This window comes from Serinus canaria, chromosome 2 (assembly GCF_022539315.1).
Source record: "Serinus canaria isolate serCan28SL12 chromosome 2, serCan2020, whole genome shotgun sequence".
Taxonomy (NCBI): domain Eukaryota; kingdom Metazoa; phylum Chordata; class Aves; order Passeriformes; family Fringillidae; genus Serinus; species Serinus canaria.
This window is the reverse complement of record NC_066315.1, coordinates 109,345,769-109,370,528: the sequence shown is the minus strand read 5'-3', so window position 1 is coordinate 109,370,528 and position 24,760 is coordinate 109,345,769. Positions and strand designations below refer to the sequence as shown.

Genomic DNA, 24,760 nt, shown 5'->3' with positions numbered 1-24,760 from the left:
AAGAAGGAGGATGCTGGAAATACAAGCCTGTCAGTCTCACTTCAGTGCCTGGCAAAGCTACAGAGAAGATTATTCTGGGAGGTATTGAAAAACACCTGAAAGACAATGCAGTCATTGGTCGCAGTCATGAGAAAGTCCTGCTTACTAAACCTGGTCTCCCTTTTTTGTCAAGGTAGCATACATGGTTGATGAAGGGAAGTCAGTTGATGTAATATTTTTGGATTTCAGGAGAGCTTTCCATATTATCTCTCCCTGTACCCTTCAAGACAAAACATCCAGCACACAGCTGGATAAACAAACACATGATCGAGGGGTGAATAACTGGCTCACGGGTCAGGCACAAAGGCTTATAGTGAGGGGTGAGATCAGACTGGTGACCTGTCACTAGTGGGGTTCTGCAAGGTTCCATTCTTGGCCCTGTGCTCTTCAACATGTTCATCAATCACTTGGACACAGGACTGGAAGGGATACTGAACAAGTTCACAGATGATACAAAACTGGGAGGAGCTGCTGCCTCAAAGGCAGGGAGGCCCTGCAGAGACACCTCAACAAATCAAAGGACTGAGCAAACACCAATCATATGAAGTTCTAAAAGGGTGAGTGTTGTTTTCAGCACCTGGGAGGGGACAACCCTGGATGTATGCACAGATGGGGAATGAGATGCTGGAAATCTGTGCCATGAATAGGGACCTAGGGGTCCTGGGGTCCTGAACATGAGTCAGCAGTGCCCTGGCAGCCAGGAGGGACAACCATATCCTGGGGGGTATCAGGCACAGCATCACCAGCCAGGCATGGGAGGGGATTGTCCTGCTCTGCTCTGCACTGGGGCAGCCTCACCTTGAATATTGGGTGTAGTTTTGGGCACTGAAATATAAGAAAGATATTAAACTATTAGCATCCAAAGGAAGCAACAAAGATGATGAAGGGCCTAGAGGGGAAGCTGTATGAGGAGTGGCTGAGGTCACTTGGTCTGTTCAGCCTGGAGGAGACTGAGGGGAGACCTCATTACTGTCTACAACTTCCTTGTGAGAGGAGGATGAAGGGCAGACACTGATCTCTTCTCTGTGGTGACCAGTGACAGGACTCAAGGGAATGGCCTGAAGTTGTGTTAGGGGAGATTTAGGCTGGATATTAGGAAAAGGTTCTTCACCCAGAAGGTGGTTGGGCACTGGAACAGGCTCCCCAGGGAATTGGGCACAGCAGCAAGGCTGGCTGAGTTCAAAAAGTGTTTGGACAATGCTCTCAGGCATGTGGTATGATTCTTGGGCATGGTGCTGTGCAGGGAGTTGGCTCAATGATCCTTGTGGGTCCCTTCTAACAGCTTGTTTTGTGGTTCTGTGATTCTGTGAAAACAGTGAAGATGCAACAGTAATTGAGATACAATGAGATGCAACAGTAATTTCTTCTGGTTTCTTTAGTTATCATTGTCTATAATGTTGTGAAGTCAGGAGGACCCCATGCTGCTGATGCAATTATATGGATCAAATGCAAACGTAAAATTTGGATGGTATTTTATACCAGAGAGAGATAAATGTTGTATTTTGCCAAATATTTCATATTGACAAATTCTCTTTACCTTTGCTTCCTCCCTAGTTTCCATCCTGTTGTAAGCAGGATGATGGCAGCTGGTTAAGCACACTCTGTTCCAGGGCTGACTTTGTCTAGTAGTGCCTGACACAATGGCTGTAGAGCCATATCTGAAACTTCTGGAACATTTTCCAATTATTACATCTCCCTCCATGGCAATGAAGTCGAGAACACTAACAGAGACAGACTAGTAGCATTTACAGCACTACCTTATTAGTCCTGGCTTGGTTTAGACAACACACTGGGTGGTATTCTAGGAGCTGGTTTATATTAGTGTTGCCTTAGCTGAGGAAGACACATTACCTGTAGAAAGAATAAAAAATACTATACACACACACACACACACACACACACACACACACACACACAAAATCCTTTGTGCACACCTTCTATAGCATGAAAACAAACAAGGTTGAATGTATCACTGTAACAATAAAAAAATTTCAGTGCCCATATACAAACATTAAGACATTTGAAACATTCTCTTTCTTTTTTTTTTTTCATTGTGTGTCACATATTTACTCCCTTTTCCTTTTTTATTACCAAGGAAATGAGGAAATTTTCATGAAAACAAGAGCTTATATTCTTACAAGTTTGTCAATTCCTGCTTATATTTTTCTGTTCTGAAGGGATCGGAGCCTTCTGTACAGGGTACCGTAATTGCTTCCAACTCAACGAGCTGTGATGAATAAGAAGCAGGAACTTTTAAACAAAGACTCTGTTTTCATGCAAATATTCTCAGTAATAAAGCATAGAGTAAAAGAAGTATGTGAAGTTATGTTTTGCAGAACTGCTACTTAAAGCAAAGCAGCTTTGTAGAATGAAGCCAAGTCTGGAGTTTTCTAACTGCATGAGGGGAAGTGAGTTTGAGCATTTTCTCAAGGGATTCCAAATGTCGCCAAAGAAGATTGTTAAAAAATAAAGACAGAGTATATCCCAGTATAATTCTCATTGGCATCATCAACATCACTCTATGTGAAAAGATCCTAACCAGAACACTTGTTGACACTATTCCCACATTTCATGAATTCATTCTCACATTCCTTTATGAACCTAGAAACATACAGCCTCTTTCTCCCAAATATTTAGCAAGTAGGTTCTTATAAGCCATCTCTGAGTCATTGCTTCGGCCCACCTCATCTTAATTTTCCAAAACCAGCAGTAACTTAAGAAAAATAGAGAAGAATATTGGAACTGGAAACAATTTATAGAAAAAATTATATTGAACAGTAATAAAAGTTTAGGCTTTGATCCATGATAGCTCATTCAGTAGATAAATCAAAACCTAGAAAACCTTCCTCCATCCTTTGAAGTTTTCATACACTAGTACTACCAAGTAGTACTACCTGTAGTTTCTGACCTCCTAAGAAGCCAAGACCTTAGAATTACCTTCAAGGATCTTTCTAGAGTGATCCTTTGCCAGTAATATCAGTAGGTGGAATGGGGACTACTTTCTCCTCAGGGAAGCTGTGTCACAGCAGAGTCCTACCTCCCCAGATGCAATCAGGTGACTGATTATCAAACCACTCAGGAGAGTCTGTCAGGTACGTGAGACCAAAGGAAGAGAGCACAGTCAAGCCCATGCAGTGTGTGAACACTGACTTCTACCTGCACAAGCATTAGGGCTTGCAGTGCTCATTGTTGCTGCCATCACAGGGCTGTAAAGGACGCAACAGGACACTTCCACTGAAATTCTCTCCAGAAGAGAGGAAAAGCACTACCAGGTATGTAGCTTAAAGCAAACCATTTGGAGCTGCAGTTTCTTTATTCCTCAGCACATCTTCTGTCAGTTCAGCATGGATGATTTTCAGTCTGCACAGAAATGGGCTTTCCAACGTAACTCATGGACACGGCAAGTCGGAAGTGTCAAAATGATTTTTTCTCGCTATGTCAATGAACAAAAAACCTAAGAGACAGGAAATTCACATGCTCAAAGGCTACCCTTAGTCATCCAGTAATGCCATATCAAGCACTGTGCTGAAATATGGTGCATGTTTTGCAAACATTTCTCTTCGGCAGAAGTCAGATGACAGATTTAAGCCAAAAACCTACTATCTATTTTGCAGCAAGTTTAAAAACTTGAAAATGTCTCTCAGCTTTTTCCGTGGACTCAGTTCCATGTCACTTGCAAGACTGTAATTTCATCTAGAAACCCTGGTAACTCCAATGAGAGACATCAGGCCCCTTTCTGCCTGTCTTCACTTTCTATTGCCAGTGGATTTGTTAGAGCTGATAATTCAAAAAATACAGTATTTATGATATTCATTATTTACTTTAAACCTCTTTCACAGCTTGATGCACATGAGGCAATTCAAATAGCCAAAACTCTGTTTTGCAACTAACACTTCATTCCACTGAATGGAAATGTTCACACATCTGTTGGTGGTGTATTGTTTCAGGCTGGCTGCAGAGCAATCAAGCCAGCAAAGCATGGACGTGATGTCTCCACACCAGAGGAGAGAAACTTTCATTTTCTGGCAGAGACAAGTGAGTTCTGCAAATGCACAGCACAGAACAGCCTCAGTCATTGGCATTGAAGGACCAACACAGTCCCTCTACTCAAGGATACCCCAGGAGTTTCAATTTCAGCTGAGTAACAGGTTGCCATTATAACTCTTGACAGGAGGAGGATCTGTACAAGCACTTTTCATTGCGAGGAGATTCCAGACTCTGTTAATTCTGAAAAAAAAACCCTCCACAAACCAGACAGTGAACTTAACCCCACGTAGTTTTTCTTATTTAAATATAATCTGATAATTCTATTTTCAGAGTAGTACTCTGAAAGATCAGAAGATCTCAAGCCAGGAGATTAAAAATCTGCACTCTAAATTCACTGTATCAATTCTGCTGAAGTTACTGTACACACACACATTATATATATATAATGAGTATAGGTAATGCAAATACACTCTACAATGTATATTTACATGAGAGTGAAGCCATGTACCATGCAATTGACCTTCTTTAGATCACGAGTTCTTTATGGTAGGCATAATTTTTGTGTCCTGTGCCGATCCATTGTCTGGCAGGGTGGGTGGGGTTCCAGGATGCTCCTAGGACTTCTGGCCAAGTTATTACTGGAAGCAGTCATGAAACATCCATATCTTCCATCAACACAAATGAAAAATCTTAACTGTAAAACAGAGACAGAATTCCAGCCACATTTAATATTACTCAAATTTCTACTCTCCATCCCCACAAGTGGTTTTCACCCATGTTTGTTTCACAAGGGCATGTAGTGGTAGGACAAGGGAGAATGGCCTTAAGATGAAGGTTTAGATTAGATATTAGAAGGAAGTTCTGTACTGTTAAGGGGGTGATGCATTGGAGCAGATGCCCAGAGTGCTACCTGGAGGTGTTCAAGGCCAGGTTGGATGGGGTTCTGAGTAACCTGGTCTAGTGGAAGGTGTCCCTGCCCATGGCAGATGATTGTTAAGAACTTCTAGTTAAGATCATTAAGATTCCTTCCAAACCATCCTGGAATTCTATGATTCTCTCTCCTGCCTCAAAACAGTTTGAAAAAATAAACAATATTTCCAGGTCTTTAAGGCATGCTTCAAACTTGAATTTAGGAATGTGTCTCTTCTGAGAAGACACAGGGCTCTTTGCAGGATCCAAAGTGATACTCCTGGATATGGAATTATTTTCTGAACTACTAAACCGTGCCTGCTTATTTCAGGCATTTTACTCATCCATGCTATAACTGTCTGGATCGTCACTCCTGGCTCTGTCACATCTTCCTTTATCCCCTTTGCTTTGTGTTTGTACTTTGGATTCAGTCACAGCACAGTATCAGTGTGATACGGAAGTTACTGAGACCCTCAGCAGGAGGCTGGGTTGAGAACAATTATCTGACAGAATTGTTTAGCAGTGCAGCCCAATCCATGTTACGACCCTTTTTCTAAATGTAGATCTAATGGCACATTAAAGCAATATTACATCTCATAAAGCCTGCTGGGTAAGAGTTCAGCGAGGTTCCCCTTGCTCCCCTTCTGCACAGCAGTTCCTTTGTTACTGCCTTGCCTCTACATCCTGTGATGGACGGGAGTCCTGTGCTCCTCTAACACTAAAATGGGGCTGCCAAGATAATTTATGAGCCCTGTGGCCAACAAAAAGTCTCAAGCCTCCTTGGGTTATCTCTAAGTCCTACTTTTCTCTGCCCATTGTGCCAGCTTGTCCTCTCAGATTTTACAGATGGGAGGAAAGGTTTTGGCAACAGAAACATCCTTCAGAGCGCTGCTTTTAAACAATAGTCTTGTCCCAGCTTTGCCTGTGTCTGAGGTGGTGTTTCCAGACGGAAAGCAGAAAAGCAAACATAGGACTGGGGGAAGAGGGGAAAAGGAAGAGAGGGAGAGAGGAAAGGACAGGTACATGTGAGCTGGGTTATCGGGGCAGATGAGGCCAGGTTAAAGTGCCCATGCACAGGGCCAGCCCAATGGACCAGCATGTCCTGGCTGGGGTGTGTGAGGAAGGGCTTCCCTTAGGGCTTCCCTTCGGCTTTTGCACTAGAAATCCAGGCTCGGCGTAAACAGTATGACATCCCATGGAAGCCTTTTTCTGCAGGACACACGAGAATGAACTAAGGTGCTCGCTACTGCCTAGATCTGGGCAGGAGAAACATACAGCTGCCCTTCCACTGGGCCCTTCCAGGCCCCGAGTGACTGGATACCCAGACACAGGTGGGATTTCCGCAGAAGAAACCCGAGGCACAGCACAGGAACCCCGTAGCCCTCTTCATTTCAGCGACCCGAGCCCAAAACGGCACGTGTTTGGGTTGCGGTGGATTTTGGGCTCCCCTCCCGCCCGACGAGGGCCGAACCCGGGGCGGCTGCCGCCCGCTGCCCGCCGCAGCGCGGGGTGCGATGCCGCGGGCACGGGCGGGCGGGGACTCGGCCGGCCGCGGGGCCCACCGCGCGGCTGCGCTCCCTGGAACCGCCGGCGCGGCCGGTCCCGGAGGCGCCGGGAGATGCGGGGAGCGCTGGAGGGGGCGCTCCGCGGGAGCGCGGTCCCTCCGCTCCGCCGGGCGGGGGCCGGGCCGCGGGGGAGGCGGCGGAGGGGCTTCGTTATCCGTTTCCCGGGGAAAGCCCAGCCCAGCGACGGCCACGTGTCCCGCAGGGATCTCACCGGGCCCGCCGCGGCGCAAAGTGCGCGCTACCGCCGGCCCTTCCTGCGCTCCGCCGGCAGCGCGGGCGAGGTGGCGGAGGGGATGTCCGCCGGGGGCGCGGAGGCCGACGGCCCTCCGCCACGGCCCCGCGCGCGTTTCTTGCTCCAATAAGCAATAATTAGGTCCTCAGCTAATGAAGTGTCAGCTGATCCCCTCGCTCCGTCTGCGCGCGGGGAGGCGGGGGGGCTGCGCCCGGAGACATCGCCATGGAAACGCTGCCCTCACCTCTCTTTCCCCCGCCGCATCCCCCACACCCCCCGTCGGCCCGGCCCGGGTGCGCGCCGTCCCCCGCGCCCCGCCGCGCCCGCGGAGGCGGGAGCATCCCGACATGGGACAGCGCTGCCCGTCACCGCGCCGCGCCGCCGTCGCCACAGAAACTTTTGTCCCGGCGGCCAATCAGGGCGCGGGGGGGGGCGCGGAGCGGCGCTGGGCCCGGCCCGGTGCGCCGCCGCCGCCGCCGCCGCCAGCCCGGCGCGGAGCGCAGCGCGGAGCGGCGCAGCCCAGCGGAGCGGAGCGCAGCGGCGGCCCCGGAGCGCATCCCGCGGCCGGGCGCGGGCCGGAGTCGTGCCCCAGCCGCGGAAGTGCCGCACGGCTGCAGAGCGGGGGCGCGGAGCCGGGCGCTGGATGGCGGAGGCGCGGGCGGGCGCGGCCGCGGAGAGGCGACGAGAGGAAGCGCCGCGGCGGAGCCTTCCCCCCCCGCGGAGGGGGTGTCCTGCCTGACGCGGCGGGGGAGACCGGGAGGAGCGCGGAGATCTCCGGCGTGAACTGAAGCTGTGGCAAAGGGAGGGGGAAAAAAAAAACCAGGATTTTTTTCTTCTTCTTCCCCCTTTACAAAACGGGGGTTTATGCTTAGCATCCGCACGCAAACTTACTTGAATGCCTTGTAGCCAGTTTAGCCCAGAGACCAAAGGATACCCCGCACCCGAGGAGTCCTACATGTGTGAGCACCATCATTACACTGGCAGAGCAACGAGAGCCGCCTCCTTTCCTGTACCAACATCCTCCTGGGACTGATCTCTCCTCTGGTCCAATATCCAAGCCTATCTCATATATATGGGTTTTCTTTCTTTCTTTCTTCTTCTTTTTTTTTTTTTTTTTCCTTCCATCGGCTGGAATCGCTATGTAAATAAACAGAGGAAAATTCCTGAAAGGGCATATGAAAATTCAATGGGACTCAATAAGAGGAAGTGAAATTCTCACAGATCATTTTTTAAAAATTAAAAATTATGTACTTTAGTCGCGGATCGGATGCATTAGGCTTAGAAAATAGCAGGTAAGAACTTTCTTTCTTTCCAGTACCTTCATGCCCGGAGCGGGGTTATCTGAAGCAAAGCCGCCCAGCCTTGGAATAAAGGGGGAGCAAAGAGACCACTGTGCCCTTCAGTGCTTCTTCCATCCTGCGCGGCGAGGCGGCTTTGGGGAGAGGCACAGCCCGCCAGGACAGAGACAGAAAGCCTTCAGAGAAGACAGCCGAGGGCTGCCGGGGCGGACTAGGGTGGGCTTTTTCTCTTCTTTCCGTTCTTTTTTTTTTTTTTTCCCTCTTCTTCACCCGCACTATCCAGGGTGAATCCGGGTGCAGTTGATGTATAGAAAAGAAGAAGGATCCGAGTCAATATTTTCTTTTTCCTTCACTAAGCCGAGGGATAGGATTTTAATTATTTATCCACCCGAACCCTCTCTGGGTAAGACGCTGCTGGAGCCAGTGGGATAGTCCTGCCTTGCACAATTATTAAAGAGACTGATCACGTACAGTGGAAGGATAAGAGGAACCTCCACCACATCTTTTGCCTCCTGTGAAAAAAAAAAATGAAGGAGAACATTGCCACACTATTGAATTGATTTCTGCCCCCCCCCACCCATCCCCCTCCCGACCCCCCACTCCCCCCCACCACCACCACCACAAAAAAAAAAAAAAAAAAAAAAAAAAAGAAAAAAAAGAAAAATCCGCTGGGATCTGCCTGCACCGGGACCTCCTTCGCTCCGGCTCGGAGGTGGATGCATTTTTCATGAGCGCTGGGTGAACAGGTGCAAAGTGCGGCGGGGCGGCCCGGCCCCGTACCCCGGCCCGCTTCGGGGCGGCGTGTGCGTGTCCGTGTGTCTGCCCGTGTCTGTGTGCGTGTCCGTGTGTGTGTGTGTGCGCCCCGGCGTGTGCATGTGTGCGTGTGTTTATTAGGAGATTATGGAGAGCAGCGACCGGGACATGTACCGCCAGTTTCAGGACTGGTGTCTCAGGACTTACGGGGACTCAGGAAAAACCAAGACGGTGACCCGTAAAAAATACGACCGGATCGTCCAGCTCCTGAACGGCTCCGAGTCGAGCTCCACGGATAATGCCAAATTCAAATTCTGGGTCAAATCTAAAGGCTTCCAGCTCGGCAACTCGGACGAGGTCAGTGGTGGTGCTGGAGGAGGGAAGCAAGTGCTGTACGTGCCAGTCAAAACCACGGTTAGTAGAGAATTGTCTTCCTTGTTCTATGTCGGCCGCTGCAGCCCGCTCCGGGAGCGAGAGGCGCAGGGGGAGCCGCAGCCACAGTTGGCTCCTTCCTCCCTCTTCCCCCAAGTCATCATCACCATGTTGCGTTTGCCTGTCACATTATACACCGCCGAGGTCTTTGTGGGTCCTTTTATTTAAAGCGATCGTGCGCACAACGCACCCCGCCGGGTCGGTGTCGTTCTCCTCCTCGTGCTCCTCGTCCTCCTCGTCCCTCCCGTCCCTCCCGTCCCCCCCGGGCCGCTGCGGCGGGCTCGGGGTGTGCTATTGTCCCGCCGCCGCCGCCGCACCGGCCATTGTGCCGGGCCCCGCCGCCCCGGGCAGCGGCCCCGCCGCCGGCGGGGCTGATGGATGGCGCACGGGGGTACCCTGCCTGGCACAAAGCCAGGCGCGGCGCCGGGCGGTGGTTCCCCGGGATCTCTGTTTGGGTTTATTTAATTATTTATTTATGTTTTGCTAGTATTATTTTTATCCTTTTTTCCCCCCTTGTTGTTATCCCGCAGCCCTGGCGCCGCCGCCGAGCGGCCACGAATGTGCCCGGCTCGGCTGTGAAGCGCCGGCCGCGCTAGTAAGGGGCGGTGTGAGAGCGAGGATGCTCAACAAAGGGAGGACGGGGTTCCGCATGACCGGGGGAAGGGTGTATTTTGTGACACTTTCTGGGGTCGCAGGAGCCCCTCAGCACTCCGTTCGATGCTCTAGGGTAGCGTGGCATCCCCGGCAGGCGCTGGCGTTACGGGCTCGGCGCAGGTCTGACAGCGGGAGAGCTATAATGCTCGGTGGTGGCAGGAGCGACAGATTTTGCTATTTAAGAAGATGGGGACTGTTGGTTGCAAGTAGGTTTTGCCTATTGAACTCTCTTAATGTATCATTATTCTTCTTATGCGCTGGGTCACGCAAGCTAAGCTTCTTTTGTCTGTGCGTGGGGCGGGTGTGGAGGGGGAGCCGAGAAAGGAAACCCGGCAATTAAAAATATTCCTGCCTGGGCATTTGGCTTGGATGAGCAATATTCTCTTTTTTTTTTTTTTTTTTTTTTTTTCTTGGAGTGGCAGCTTATCCAGACCTAACGGGAAGGTTGCTGGGTGGCGCAGCAAAGGGGGCTTCTTGGAAAGTATTCTGGGTTGGGTTGTGACGTAGGCTGCCGGGGAAATCTGCCTCTCTTTGCCTTGCTGAAGTCATAAACCTGGGCATTCCCAGGGGCTGGCTTGTATTTGCCCCCTTGTCATCAGTGCCGTCATGGCTGTGAGGAGGCAGAAGTGGGAAATTAATTTTAAGGAGATCTTCAATATGAAGATTTAAAGTAAAAGAGAAGCTCTGGACAGTTTTTTCTTTCTCTATGGTTTTTATTCACTGAAGTGTTTCAGGTCTGTCTATAGATTCAGATGATTTGGCAGATCTCTCTTTTAGTGTTACAGGATTGATTGCTCATCTCTGAGCCCAGACAGTACCATAGATACAATTTATAACAAAAAGGTTGCCTAAAGCAGAAGTCTCCTATTAGCTTAGTATTTTTAAATATCTCTTCTGCTTGCTGAAATAATTATTTTGAAAGGCCAGTGGGAGAGATTGTTTATTCCCAAGACTATTTTTTTCACTACAAGTTCAAAACTGTAAGCAAATTCAGTATTTTTAAAAATGACATTGACTACCCTACTAAATAAAGGGGATTACCTTAATTTTACACAATGGAATTTAAAATTTAGGTGCTTTTCTGGTCCTCTGAAACACAAGACTCAGTGATGATAAGCTTGTTTATTTTCTCGCACTTTGCTAGGCCATGAAAGCCAGGAGTCCCACCTTCCATCCTGTTTTCTATTTTAAGAACACAGAATCAATTTTTATTTTTATTTTTTCCCACAAGGGATTTCAGTGAGAGGTCAAGCATCTTGCAGGTCTTACCTTAAGTACATTTGTGGGAATCACACCCTTAGCTGTGAATGTCTCTGTATGCCCCTATACATGTATTTATATTTATATAGGAGTAACTCTCTTCATATAGTTTTGCAACCAAGCAAGAATTCTAATAAAATTGGGAGTACTCATGAAATCAAGAAAGGAAAAGTTAGCATGACCTATCTGTAAACAATTCCTGCATATCTGTATATAACCTGAGCAATATAAATGTTTTCACAATACGTACATACAATTTCCTCCTGCTGGCCATCAGAAATTTGTTGTCCAACATAAATGGGAAAAGGGGAATCTCAGCAACATTCAGATCTGAAAAACAAATGCCAGCCCCTCCTAAACCCATGAATCTGGTGTCACTATCCCTCCACAAAAGGCAGAGGAGTATTTGAACAGACCCACAGGGTGGCAGTGGTTTGTATGAGCTGCTGCCAGGGCCGGGGCAGTGCCTACCAGGCACTGAAGGCTCAGAAAGAACATGCTTGACAGAACAGGGATGCAGCCCCTGGCACAGAGAAAGTCAGTGGCAAAGCTCCTATTGACTTCAAGAGGTCTAGAATTTCACCCAGATGGGAATGATAAGTTACAGGGGGAAAAAATTGGATTTTCATCAGACAGTAATTGTTGGAAAGCCTTAGAAGCCCATTCTCTCATTTCTTTAACTCTTAATTATTCTTTAAGTGTTTTGAAATTAGTGATCATTTTTGTTTACTCCTCCCCTCTCTCATGGTTGTCCCATACAGTTGGGCCTGTCCAGTCCTCAGAGACAGCCCCAAAAGGTAGCAGAGCCCCAAACTGTGAATCTCTCCTTCAACCTCTCCCTCTTTTTGTCCATCACTTGATCTCACCATAGGTAAAATTAATTTCAATTTAAAATTATTCACTGCATGAGCACTCCCTGTTCGATAACAGGACGGATGAAATTACAAGTTGGACTCTACAGTTATAAACTGGTCAAAAATAAGCAAATATTCAAATACTTTGTTAGGAATTACTCTCTCCTTGAAGCTTTAAGATTTGCTGCTCAGCTTTGCTGTCAGCCAGAGAGATTTGCTCCTGATGGTGCTGTAATCCACTGCTGCTGGTAATTAGACATCATTACTGCTGCGTTAAAGGGAAAGAGAGAAGGAGAGAGGACAGGCTGGGGCTAATTAACTACTTGATTCTAATGAAAGAAAGAGAGCCTGATAGCAACTGGGAGGTTGCACCGGAACAGGCTAGATGTACAACACAGACTTAATTGAAGCAGGGTGCCTTGCAGCCTCACAGTAGCTCAGGCTTGGTCTACTTTCATATTCTGTGGGCAGTAGTGCACAAGGTATTATTCTGCTTTTCCCTTGCCTGGCTGATCAGTAGCTCAAAATCACAGGCCTGCCTTCAGTATCAAGTTTAAGTATGCCAGCAAGGAGAATGCATAGATGAATATGTGCTGGCTTAATCTATTTTACGGGCATGGTCTCCTCAAGAGCAACAGGAACAAATCAATTTCTGAATGTTCACATCCCTCTGTGGCCTAGGAGATGCACTTTTGGTCACCAGGCAACAACATTCCCTGCAAAACAGCCATTTTAGGTCCAGAGTGGGACAGCACACAATAAGGTATTTCTGTATGCTTTAGGTATTCCCGTATGCAACCTAGTGAGTATTTCCCTTCTGCAACTTTTCTGATTGTTTCTGTCACCACTGTAGGTTTTCTTTCATCAAGCCCAAGCTGCACTTTGTGAAAGCAGTGAAATGATGCCTAGCCTAGACACACTGTATAAATAAAACAGGTTAGGCCAACAAATATGCCAAATGGTTGCCACTGTCAACTTTCAATAGTTGTTACTCACCAACCATGAGGAGATATGGAACTAGTATCTCTAGTTAGATATCCTTTCTAACTGTACACACAATTTTTATGGTGCATTTTTAAAATTTATTTTTTGTCTAGTTTCTTTAGCTGGAGCTACTTATTGATTGGCAACTTGAAAACAAATTTCTCCTCACCGCTTTCCTTTCTCTGGCTTGATGTTGTGTGTGGACACAAATATGGACCCTAAAAATTTTGATTTAAAAAGAAGTTATAAAATAATGGCCCAAGCTGTATCAGCAGACTTTAAGCAGAATTTTCCATTTAAAAAGAAGGGCCAATATGACTGCAGGATATCTTTTAAATATAGAATTTACACAGTATTAGCAAACTAATAGAATATAACCTCAAAGGCCAACTTCAGATTACTTTTATGTCATTACTAATTTGAAATTACTCCATTGACTTTAATGATATCACAGACCTAATGTATGAATTTTCCTGTGCTTTCTTCTATATTTTCCAGATATAAGCAGAGAATGAACTTTCATTCAAAACCAAATTTTGTTTAGCTTAAATCTTTAGATTCTCCGGGAGGATCTGGTACCTCATGGGTTGCTGCTAGCAGACCAGCAAGGCTTTCTGCAGGTGGAGGGCTGTGCTACTGAACCTGATTACAGGATTTAAGGCTTAAAATTATAGACCAGTCAGCTCTAAGGAACATGCTATGTCCCAGCCCACCTTTTGTTCTGTTGGACATGAATAATAGTAGATAGATACAGTTTATATTTCTTTTCTTTATAGATAATTTACTTTGTTTATGAACAATAGAAAAAAACAGATCACAACATAAATAGCTTGTAGGTCAAAATTGAGTGCTTTAAACTATCTTACATTTAAAATTGTTCATTATTTTAGGGCATTTTGTAGCAATTTGAAAAGAAGCTTTTTTTTTTTTTTTTAATTTCTCCCCATTTTTGTACCCATCCATTGGGAAAAAAAAAAGTAGAAGTGCTTGTCAAATGCATATTGGTAGCTCTGTAGCCCACTGAAGTGCCAGCACATAATGGCAGTAAGTACCGCAGAAAGGTGACGCTGAGGGTGAGCTATAATTTATCCCAAGGTATGGTGCTGCAGGAGTTTTACAGTCCCATTAAATGCACCCTCCAGGCTCAGGAGTGGTATTCAAGCCCTGCATATCCAGCCTGCTCTAGCTGCCAGCCACATTTTCCTTAACCCCTGTTCAGGTCTGCAGAGCTCTGTCTCCTCCCTTTACCCGCAGCCTCTGCCCTGCTGTTTGCAGACCTCCCGATGGAGCCGGTGAGGAGGGATGCTGGTGAATCAGAGAGGGAGTGCTGGAAAATGGTCACAGCAGATGGAACAAAACCGGTTTAGTTGGCAACTCTTAATGCAGGCATTCAGGGGAGTGTTCATGAATAAAGAGAATAACTCTGTCCTGGAATTAAAAAATGTTAAAGCGCCCATATGTAAGATGCCATCTCCACATGCGTGTGTGAGAGAGGCAAAGGGACAGGAGGAGCTGAGATTTCTTAGTAACAATGTTGAGTTGGAATTTTCAAAGAAAAATGAGCCAAGGAGAGCAGATTTTTAAAAATGAAGTGTTTTAAGGTTAGAAAATGTTGACTTGACTTTAGAAACGTGAAATAGAGTGTAGCAGTGTGCAAACAAAACCTAGCACTGATGCATCCATCCCATAAATACACATGTAATGAGAGACAGGATGAAAAATTCAGTGCTATCACCTGGGCAAAGGCCAGACTTGCAGCTCAAAAGCCCAAATCTTTCCAGTAATCAGAAATAAAACCTCACAGTTTGATTTTCATGCTTCTGTCAACCTTTCCTGAGAAGCCAGAGGTGATAGTGAACTTGTTTCTTCGTTCTTACCCTGAGTCTCTTGTCAGTGAAGCTGCACTGGATTTGGTCATGATGCAGGGACTGCTGCTCAGATGCTCCAGCCCTGATTTTCTTTGGACGTACCGCATGCTGTTTCTGTGGCTACACAGCTATGTGATCAGTGGGAAATAAGCTGGAAGGTTAGGGCTAAAATGAGCTGTTAGGCATCAGTACAGCCTGATTGGACTTTTTCTGATCTTTTTGTGGAGAAACTTTCTTTTCCTATCCTCTGGGGTGATCACCATTGCTGTTGTTCAACTCTAGACTGAAAGGAGACAGGATCTGGGGAGACTACACAGAGACACTGCAGGTAGAAAGGGCTTCCCATGAACACGGGCCCCTGGGGGAAGAAGGCTGGTGCCAGTGCTGGATGAATGTGGGAGTTAATGATTCAAATTTCATTTTACACTACAAAAATAAATTAAAATTGGCTGACACTGAACTGTGAGTTTGTCTGCTGTTGAAAGGAGGCAACTAGCAGCTGTTAGGTTTGGTCTGAAGGAAGCTATTTGGGTCGCAATCTTTCCCAGTTTTGCAGGATACACCTGTTGAGAGTTTACTGGTAAAAGAGGAACAAAATAAGCAGAGCATATAAATGAGGTAGATGTGGAGAAAGATCATGAGACAGCGTGGCAGGAAACATACTTTCCAGGAGGGAGGATCATACCAGATTCTGCAGCCTCCCATGCATTGCAGAGCATCACAGGCATCTTGTGTTCCGTGTTGAGTAGGTTGACTGGTCAACACAGTCGCCCAAATTAGTAGAGCTTTACAGGATGTAAAGGATGTTTTTGTCTTGTCTATGTCATTTTAAACCTGCCAGAAGCCTCTCTGACTTTAGAAAACTCAGGCAGCCGTAGTTGGTGCGATGAGAGTTGTTTCCATTGTCCCGCAAGAGTGCTGAAAGTGATCCCACAGCTTGCTTAAATTACCCTTTTCTTCTCTTTAAATAGATGAGTCTCAAAATTGTACAATTCCACTAGCAAGGTATTTTTTTAATGCTTTATGAACATACAATATCCAGGCATTGCCAATATAGAGGGAAGAAATGCCACAGGTTGAGCATTGAGCATTTTTTCAGATGCACATGGATTTTCTTAGTGATGATCAACTTTGTCCCAGACAGTTGTACAGGCTTCTAAGTGCTTACTCAATAACTCTGCAAGCTGCAAAACTTGACAGTTACTGTGTGCATCTGCTGGGATTACAGCCTAGTTGTTGAAATTCAAATGGGGTATTTGAAACATTTCCTTGTATATGGGGATACTCTTCAACGTAAGGGGCTGTCTGTAGTGAAGAGTTTACTTCATAAATCTGATCTATGTTAGACTTAACCTCAAGTAGAGACTTTTTTCAGAAACAAATATTCTGTAAAGACTTGGAAGGACAATGTTTATCAAATGACCTACTTCTGCCTAGGATGAAACCCATTCAAACTTTTTTACTTAAGAGCCTGTAATCAAACTCCTTAGGGAAAAGAGAAGTTTTATGTATTATATTGATAGTAAGGTCTGTGTGTCTGAAGCTTTTGTACATTTTGTTACCCCAGAGATTTTAATACAAGACATGGATGCTACAACATTTTGACTGTACTTAGAGAAAATTTATGTGGTGAGATTACTTGCACTTAAATGACTTATGAATCTAACTCACTGTAAAACTTTTAAATTAATATGACTTGTGATTGCTCTTTTTGTTGCCTTTGGACTTACACACACCACTACTAATACTGCCAGGTGCAGTTTGTAGAAAACTTTTGTTCAAGACAGATCCAGAGCTGAAGTATCTGCCACTAAATCATGACCTCTCTGTAGGGTAGAGCAGCATTGTGCTGGTATATAGGAAACCACATTTAGGAATGAGCTTTCACTACCATGATCTGATAGAAGATGAGTAACAGGCAAATCATTATTCATGTAATTAGATTCAATAAGAGAAGAACAGCTAAGGTATGGCCAGAGGTTTCAGTGGACAGGAAAGATGAGGACTATGAACACATTTCATAAACTTTATTTTTCAGTGTGTATCTTTTCTGATGAGGGTGATAAAGAAGTATCTATCCTGGGTTTACATTTTTCAGGTGATTAAATTGAAGAATGGTCAGAAAAAGAGAAATAAAAAAGAGGGGATACTACATTGCAGTGCATCACTGGGACTTGTACAAATTCAAAACCACTAAAAAACTTAAGAATGAAGCAACTAAAATACTACTGAAATATACTATTTGCCACTATATATGCCAGTGATGGAGCAGTATGGACAAGAATGTACTAGAAAGGGAAAAACAGGGTAGTAAAGATAGCTCATAGAAATAACAGACTAGTGGACCATATGTCAACACTAAGAAAAAAAAATCAGAGTCATTAAAAATTATCTTAAGTGTAAATATGAACTGGAGCTGGTTGGCAGAACTAGTTTGGATTTTGAGGCAGTTAATGATGTTCTTCTAACTTGTGTTCAAGAATCTTTCAGAAATTTTCAGGTGAAAACTTTGTTTCTTGTTTCCTTCTGAAATGAAACTCATCTGATGCAGACTTTATTAAAGCAGGGTTGCAACTTTGGCTATGATGACAAATTAAAACTGATGAAGAACTGGGAAACCATAGCAAGTATTGAGAGCTATGCAATGCACTCCAATTTGTGTATGTAAACACACACACCCCCTGTGTATATATATATATATATATGGAAATGCAAATTAATTAAGTCAAAGAAGAATTGGGAGGTAAAATAGGAATATTGTAACAAAGGGGGAAAAAAGGAAAAAATCATGGCAGGCAGAATTCCCTACAGACTGTTGCCAGATAATTTACATTTTATGCCATCATGATATTAGCTTTTGGAGAGGAAAGGAAGAATTCAAGCCTTTCAATCACATCTAAAATATATGGAATTAGTGTAATATCTCAAGGGAAATATTTAGGAGCAGTTTCAAACAAATCAATAAGTGTATCCAAAATGAGCACAGCACATATAACAACAATCTGCATTAGGAAAAGTATAGAGAATAACATTGAAAACTTATTCTCATACATTACATCGTATGTCCTTGCCTTTAACAGCATTTAGCATTAGTATATTTATCTCATTTCTAAAAGGTTGCAAGAGGTCAAAGGTCCATGGAAGGTAATCAAGCTTATCAAAGAAAAAGGGTACTTACATGAGAAGTAGTTAAAATGGTTATATCACCCAAAAAGATAAACATTAGAAGAAAAAATGCTCAGCAGAAAACAGACATGTAAGAGGTAGAAAGAAAGTGAGAGAAATAGTGTGGTGTGAATACTGGTGAACAGCAGAGAAAATTCAGTTGCTACCCTTTTAAATTCTATTTCATGTCCCAAGGCTCTTTTGACAACCATCTCAGAAGATAAATTCAAAGCTAGGCCATTTTTATAAACCAAAGTGTTGGGAATGGAAAGTCTGCACTACTGTCCCTAGAGAAACCCTGACTGATTAATCCAAAATTTCTTCCAAGGATTTTACAGGAGCTCTGTGGCTCTCATAAGGATGTAGCATGCTCTTTATGTCAGTTCAGCTTTGCAGGCTGAAGCAGAAGTGAGGACAAGGTCATGTTCATGCCCTTCCTGCTCTGTGCCACCAGGAGCGAGGGCATTGGTGTGATGGCACTGCCTGGCTCTCACCTGGTGTCTTGGAGCATCTCCCCAGGTACTGTCCCATAGAGCCTCTATCAGAGTGAGTCATGTTCCAGCCCATCCATTCAACACAAGGAAAGATTGGTGGGGCATCTTGAAATCCCAGCATCCTCCCATGCCCTTCCACTTTGTACTGAATTATAACACTGTTGGTGGCCTCAGCCTTCATGCTCTTGCTTTATGAATAGCTTAATAAGTTTTAGGTATGTCTTCTTAGGTTGGTTGATGCTGTGCCAGTGGAAAATAAATCTGTCATTATTGCACAAGGCACAGTATTTTGGTTAGGAAATTGCTTATTTACTAATTACTGAGCTCTGAAACATCTTTTGCAGAGTCCCTTGCAGTCTGGTATTAGATGGTTCGTTGGTCAGTTGGACTGTAGCAGTTTCTGTGGCTCGTTGCTGTGGTAATAGTCTGGAGGAAGGAAGGAGACAATTGAGTTTCTGAGGTCCAGCACTATGTGAACCAGTGCATGAGATTGTTGTGTTTTACACAGAAAGTTTGCAATGATCTAGCCCTGGTTTACAATTTACTGCACTTGTGGTGAGAAGGAATGTGCTGCTTTCACCTCTGTGTTTTTGTCTACCTGTGTCAGCTTTTGGAGTGTGTGTATTTGTCGAGACTATTACCAAACCCTTACTGTGGTGGGAAGAAAAGAAAAAAGAGCAGAATTGTTAGAGAAGTAATGACAAATATGACAGGAATTAGCTCATTCAAATGATGACAATTTCTGAAAGACTTTGCTTTTTGACCAATTGGACTAGGAAGTATGGCATATGTATAATTAGATGACTTGTCCCACTGCATTTCTCAAGAAATGGCAGTGGAAAAGAAAAAAAAATGTAGCTCCTTCCTTCCTCCTTTAATCTAGACATACTCATAGCTTTTTTTTATGACATCTTTTGATAACCTTTACCTTTTTATATTCTGAGAGTTCAGTAAAGCCCCATGGTTATGGTTGCTGTAATACTGAAGTATTTAATTTTTACTGAGCAAACAGTCAGCATCCTTTTAATGAGTGCTATATTTGAATGCCAGCCATCCATCTAAAAACTGTAGTTCAGGCAGATCTCATCTATTTATCCAGTTTTGTCTCAATTTGGGCTTATCCAACAAGGATATGGGATAGTAAATTCTGTAGTTCAGGCAGATCTCATCTATTTATCCAGTTTTGTCTCAATTTGGGCTTATCCAACAAGGATATGGGATAGTAAATTCTGTATGAATGCAGCATCAAAACCCAGAATTCTCAAAAGGACATTTATTGTAAACTTCTTGAACAATGACCCTGTGTTTTTTTTGAAAAACTTACACAAGTCCTCTGCCACATCTTACTAATGTAGAAGGTCTCATTATCATTGTTTTGGTGTAACTGAGAGTTGAACTGGGCATATAGAGAACTTTCAAATAGTTAAATTTGCATCTAAGCAAATTATAAAGCAATATAAATAAAGCTAGCTTTGGAAGTGAATAAAACTAGTTAAATTAAGACGAATTTCTTCTTTTTAAATTGTCCCTCTATATAGAAAATTTCAGTATTATTCTCTTCATCCCAATTTTGGCAAGATACATCAGACTTCTAGGAAACTGTGGAACTGAAAATACTGTTTTACCTTTATTCCTAATTGAATCTTACATTTTGAACTGGAAGCAAAAGGACTGCTTTCAAAAGCTGAGTAGTAAAACGCATTCCTAAATAGGAGAAAGCAGGTCAAATTTTATTAATAAGTAGAACATTCAATTAATAGAATTGTAATGAACTATGTATTTTTTCTGCTTCTTAGTACTGAACTTTAATGAATTTATAGGTAATTACAAGATTTCTTTTATATTAAATTTAATTTTAATGGATGTAAAGTCAGGAAAATTTTCACATATACAGACTTCAAAACATTCAAGAAATTTACATTATCATTCTTGCTGTAATTTAAAAGCTGGCAAATAAGTCAAATACAATATAGATGATTAAGTGATAATATTTTAAAGTAAATTAGTATTTTGCCTAATAGAGCCAAAGAGTGAACGAACAGACCTACAATAATGCTGAAAAACTGTAGCTGAAGGAAGTTGGAAGGAGTTAAGCCAGTGACATTTGTGAGGTTTGAAGGACCCATCCTGTCATCCTAAATCATGCTGGGTGAAATCCCCTCCTGGGACAGGACCAGCAGAAGGTCTGTGAATAATTCTTAAAAATTTCCTGGAACAAAGGTTTTGCCTCTGTCTTGAAGACATAATGCAGCCCCTGGCTGATGCTTGGGCTTTGCAATGGTCAGTGTCTGATGGAGGAGTCCACCCACAAACCATGCCCCGGGCACTCAATGCCATCAGCTGGTGTTGGCTGACTGGGTAGCAATGACTGAACTCTCAATAGGATACATTTAGATAATATCTTTTTCTATTTGTGAAGAATAATTTACATGTCAGCACTATCTTGTTTTGCCAAGGTAAATTCCAATGTGCTAGAGACTGGTGCTTAACAAGCATATAGAGAAGTTTATAAAATGTATAAAAATATTGGAAAAGGTTTAGTAACATCAAGGGCAAATCCATCTCTAAAATAACAACAAGGGCACCCTGTTCCCACCTCTTTGGTTTTAATCTTCTGCAACACTGGAGTGCACTCAATGCTGTGCACTGTGCAGACAGCTCTCTGTTGTAGAAATCCCAAGTCCTGATTGCTCAAGGAGGAATAAACCAAACCAGAGAAGGAGCTTGATTTCAATCCTTTAAGCCATACATATATTTAAGTCAAATAAACGAGTGTTTCCCACCAAGTAAACACACAGAACACATATATTCACCCTCACTTACACTGTTGAGGTTGTCGTTACTTGTTTTAAAATAATCTCCCTTTTCCATGGATGTTGCATTAGGACATCTGCTATGAGGAGAATTCAGATATTTTTCTCTTTTTCCTGTCTCTTTGAAATATATTTGCATCAGAGCAATCCTGCTCCTAGTAAGAGTGGCAGGAAAGTGAGATGAGAGAACAAATGGAGTGAAGTGTTAAAGTTAATCAAGTAAAAACAAACTTTGGCTTAATAGCTTCCTGTGAGCTGATCCTTAAAGCAAGAAAGCCAACCTTGGAAGAGATGGAGGCAGAGGAAAGTAAAATAAGCCTTGAGAACACATATTACACATTTCACAGTAATAATAATAATAATAATAATAATAATAATAATAATAATAATAATAAAGCTAATGAAATAAAGCAGGCAAAAGAAGATAGATGCTTTCTGTTAACTGGGTAATAAAACTACTTCTGATCTTCAAAAGTAGTATTTAAGCAGCTAGGCGTACCTGTCAGCTACCTAAAAGCACAGAACAACCTCAAGTTATGAAGTGTACAACAAAGCTGCCTGGAAAATGTGTGGAAGATTAAACAATTTTTTTGGAGGGGCAGGGGGGGAGGCACAGGGGGAAGCATTTTCTCAAGGAAATTTGATATCAGCAGAATTTTGGATAAATGTCTATTCCCAACCATTTATCAATTTATTACAAATTGGAGTCTATTAGTCAACTGTTAGTTCAATGAGAATCACAGCATGATGTAGCAAAAAGTAGCTAAGCAGAATGTTGCTAGACACTAAAAAGCTTTCAGTTACACAAATAGGCAAACAGGTTATATAGGTGCTAGATACACCTAGCACTTTGAATTTGGACATGTTTACCATTGCGTCATAGCCCCAATATCTATCTGATGCCCACACTGTGTTTTCCTCAATCCTTGTCATTTGTCTTTACTGCTGCAGTTTATTATTTACTAATAGGCAGAGAACATTTTTTCCCCCCCTATGCTGCCTTTATTTCCAAACCTCGAGGCCTGCTGTTTCTCATTTTGAATTCCAATCCAATGGCAGGTGCCAAGATTCAGATGTATGTTATCTAGGGGCAGGAGAATCAGCCTGTTTTTGTGGCATCAGTCGAACTGAACCACTCCCTGTGCTGGCTGCATTTTAATATTTTTAATCTTGCTTTGGAAGGCATGCTATTTTGGTGAGAAACCAAATGCATTCAAAGCTGCACACAACAGGAGATCTACAAATGGGTTTCTAAATCTAGGCTTCTGTAAAATTAAAAAGCCAAACCAAACCAAAACAAAAAAAAAAAAACTTAAACCCACATAACTGGAGAATCTATTAGGTCCAGTCCACCCACAACCATCTGGAACACAAAGTTATCTGTGGGATTTATCCAAACAAAACTTTGGACAAAACATGAGCAGAAATGAGATGAAGAAGTTGAGCTGAAGTAATTTTTACATAAATCTTTTAAAATGTCCAAGGCCAAGAAGGCCAATTTTAAGAATTGCTGAATGATATTACCATAATAATGTGAAATAGACCATTTTAAAGGCAAAAAGCTGTTCCCACTGAAGTCAATAGCAAAATCTCACTGACTACAATAGTAGTGGGATTGGTCTGCTAAGTAGCAAACCATGCTTTAAAAAAATCAATACTTCAATTTTACAAGGTAATATGGATAACGGTATAGTTGCCTATTATCAGACCCCATAGTCTGTGGATTTTATCTCTCTAATAATGGCAAGGTTTAGCACCTATCTTATGAATCATTGAGAGGAAAGACATAAGCCATTTCAAACCATTTCCCCTGCCCCAGCCGAGAAAGCTCTCCAGAGGCAGGACGCGCTGCACCGAGCGTGCCTCCATCAGCGCCGTGCAGCAAGGATTACTCTGAGATGAATGGCTGCCTCTCTCGGAAAAAAAAATAGCATTAACCGCTGTGGATCTCGGGGTAGCGTTTGATACCCAGGGCTTCCATCCCAGCGCTTCCTACCTGCCAACCATAGACAGAGATGCCCCCAAATGGGTCAGGTTTTCGTCTCAAACCCCACCGATAAAAAAACAAAACAAAAAACAAAAAAACAACCAAAACCAAGGAAACAACAAGAGACCTTTTTTTTTCATATTTTCCTTTTCGCGTTTCAAGCATTGCAGCGTTGTGATCCAAAATAGAGCTCTATCCCATACCTTCATCTTTACGCCGAGGCTATACATAGATTTTAACAGATCTAGAGATAGACTTTGGGCAAGGGAGTTGGTTTTTCCCCTCTCCGGCAGCACCAGGGCAGCCAGACCGCTGTGTGTTTGTTCCCTGGAGTCCCCAGCGGGGGTTGCCAGGGTGCCTCGGCCGCGGGGCTCGCCGCACGGCCCCGGCAGCGGGGTGTCCCCCCGCGCCCCGGGAGCGGCGGAGGCGCGGTGACCGTGACTCCATCGGACATAATGAGCGCGGCGGCTCGGCAGACACGTCCCTCACCCCTCCCCCTGCAGCCATATGGTGCCGTAAACAGCCGCGCGGGGACGGGATTTTGTTGTTGTTGTTGTTGTGTGCGTGTCCCCCGCCCCTTCTCCCTGCGGGTGTCCCCGGGGTGCGGCCGGGGCTCCCCAGCGCCTCTCCCCGGGCGCACCTCGCCGGGGACGGGACGGGGAACGGGGGCGGCTGCGGAGGGACCATGTGCCGGGCCATCCCTCGGGGACCCGCGTCCCGGGGTCCCCCCTGGGGAAGCGGCGCGGCCGCGACGCCATCTGGGTGCGGGGGCTGCCCCGAGAGGGGGCACAGCCCTCGCCCCTCTCCCAGCCCGGTGCCGGCTCCATTAATTGATTCAGGACTCGGGCTGGCATTGAGGGCACGGGGGAGGGGGAGCGGGGAAAGGGTGCGGCTGTGCCGCCATCGCCTGCCCCCGCCTGTTCCTATGGAAACAGTGCAATACCTCCGGGACACACACACACACACACACACACACACACACACACACACACACCCACACGTACACCCGCTCCTCACTCCCACTGTCGGGCGGGGGGGCCCGGCCGGGCCCGGCCACCGCGCCCTCGGCAGCGCTGTTCCCATGGCGACGGGCTGCGGCAGCACCTGTGCGGCCATGGCCGCCCCCTGGGCCAGCTCCCCCCGCGCCTGCCGCATCCCGGGCCGAGAGGCTGTGCCAGCCCTCCAGGGAAAGGGCTGCGGGTGGCTGCGGCGGGGGTGGGGGGATTTCCTGCCGCCGCGGTGGGCACGGACAGCCCCTGCGCAGCCATCAGCCTGCACCCAGTGCGGGCAGGGGGTACCGTGAGGTACATCGGAACATCGTCTCCGGTTTATTTTCAGTGCAATTGATGTCCTGTGCCTGCCCGGCGTAGTGCTTGCTGCAGGCAAGGGGAGCGGTACACTGGAGATGGATGGGTGATGGAATCATGGAATGCTAAGGGTTGGATGGAACCTAAAGATCATCTACT

General features: G+C 44.9%; 1 protein-coding gene across 4 annotated transcripts in view; it reads left to right on the top strand.

The window, feature by feature from the left end:
- Positions 1-8,930: 8,930 nt before the first annotated feature.
- NOL4 (nucleolar protein 4) overlaps positions 8,931-24,760 on the top strand; it is a 192,256-nt gene continuing 176,426 nt past the window's right edge. For all 4 annotated transcript variants that reach the window (XM_050970991.1, XM_050970990.1, XM_050970989.1 and 1 more), the window contains exon 1: positions 8,931-9,197. In XM_050970991.1, the coding sequence (XP_050826948.1) occupies positions 8,931-9,197 (267 nt within the window). The remainder of the gene's footprint in view (positions 9,198-24,760) is intronic.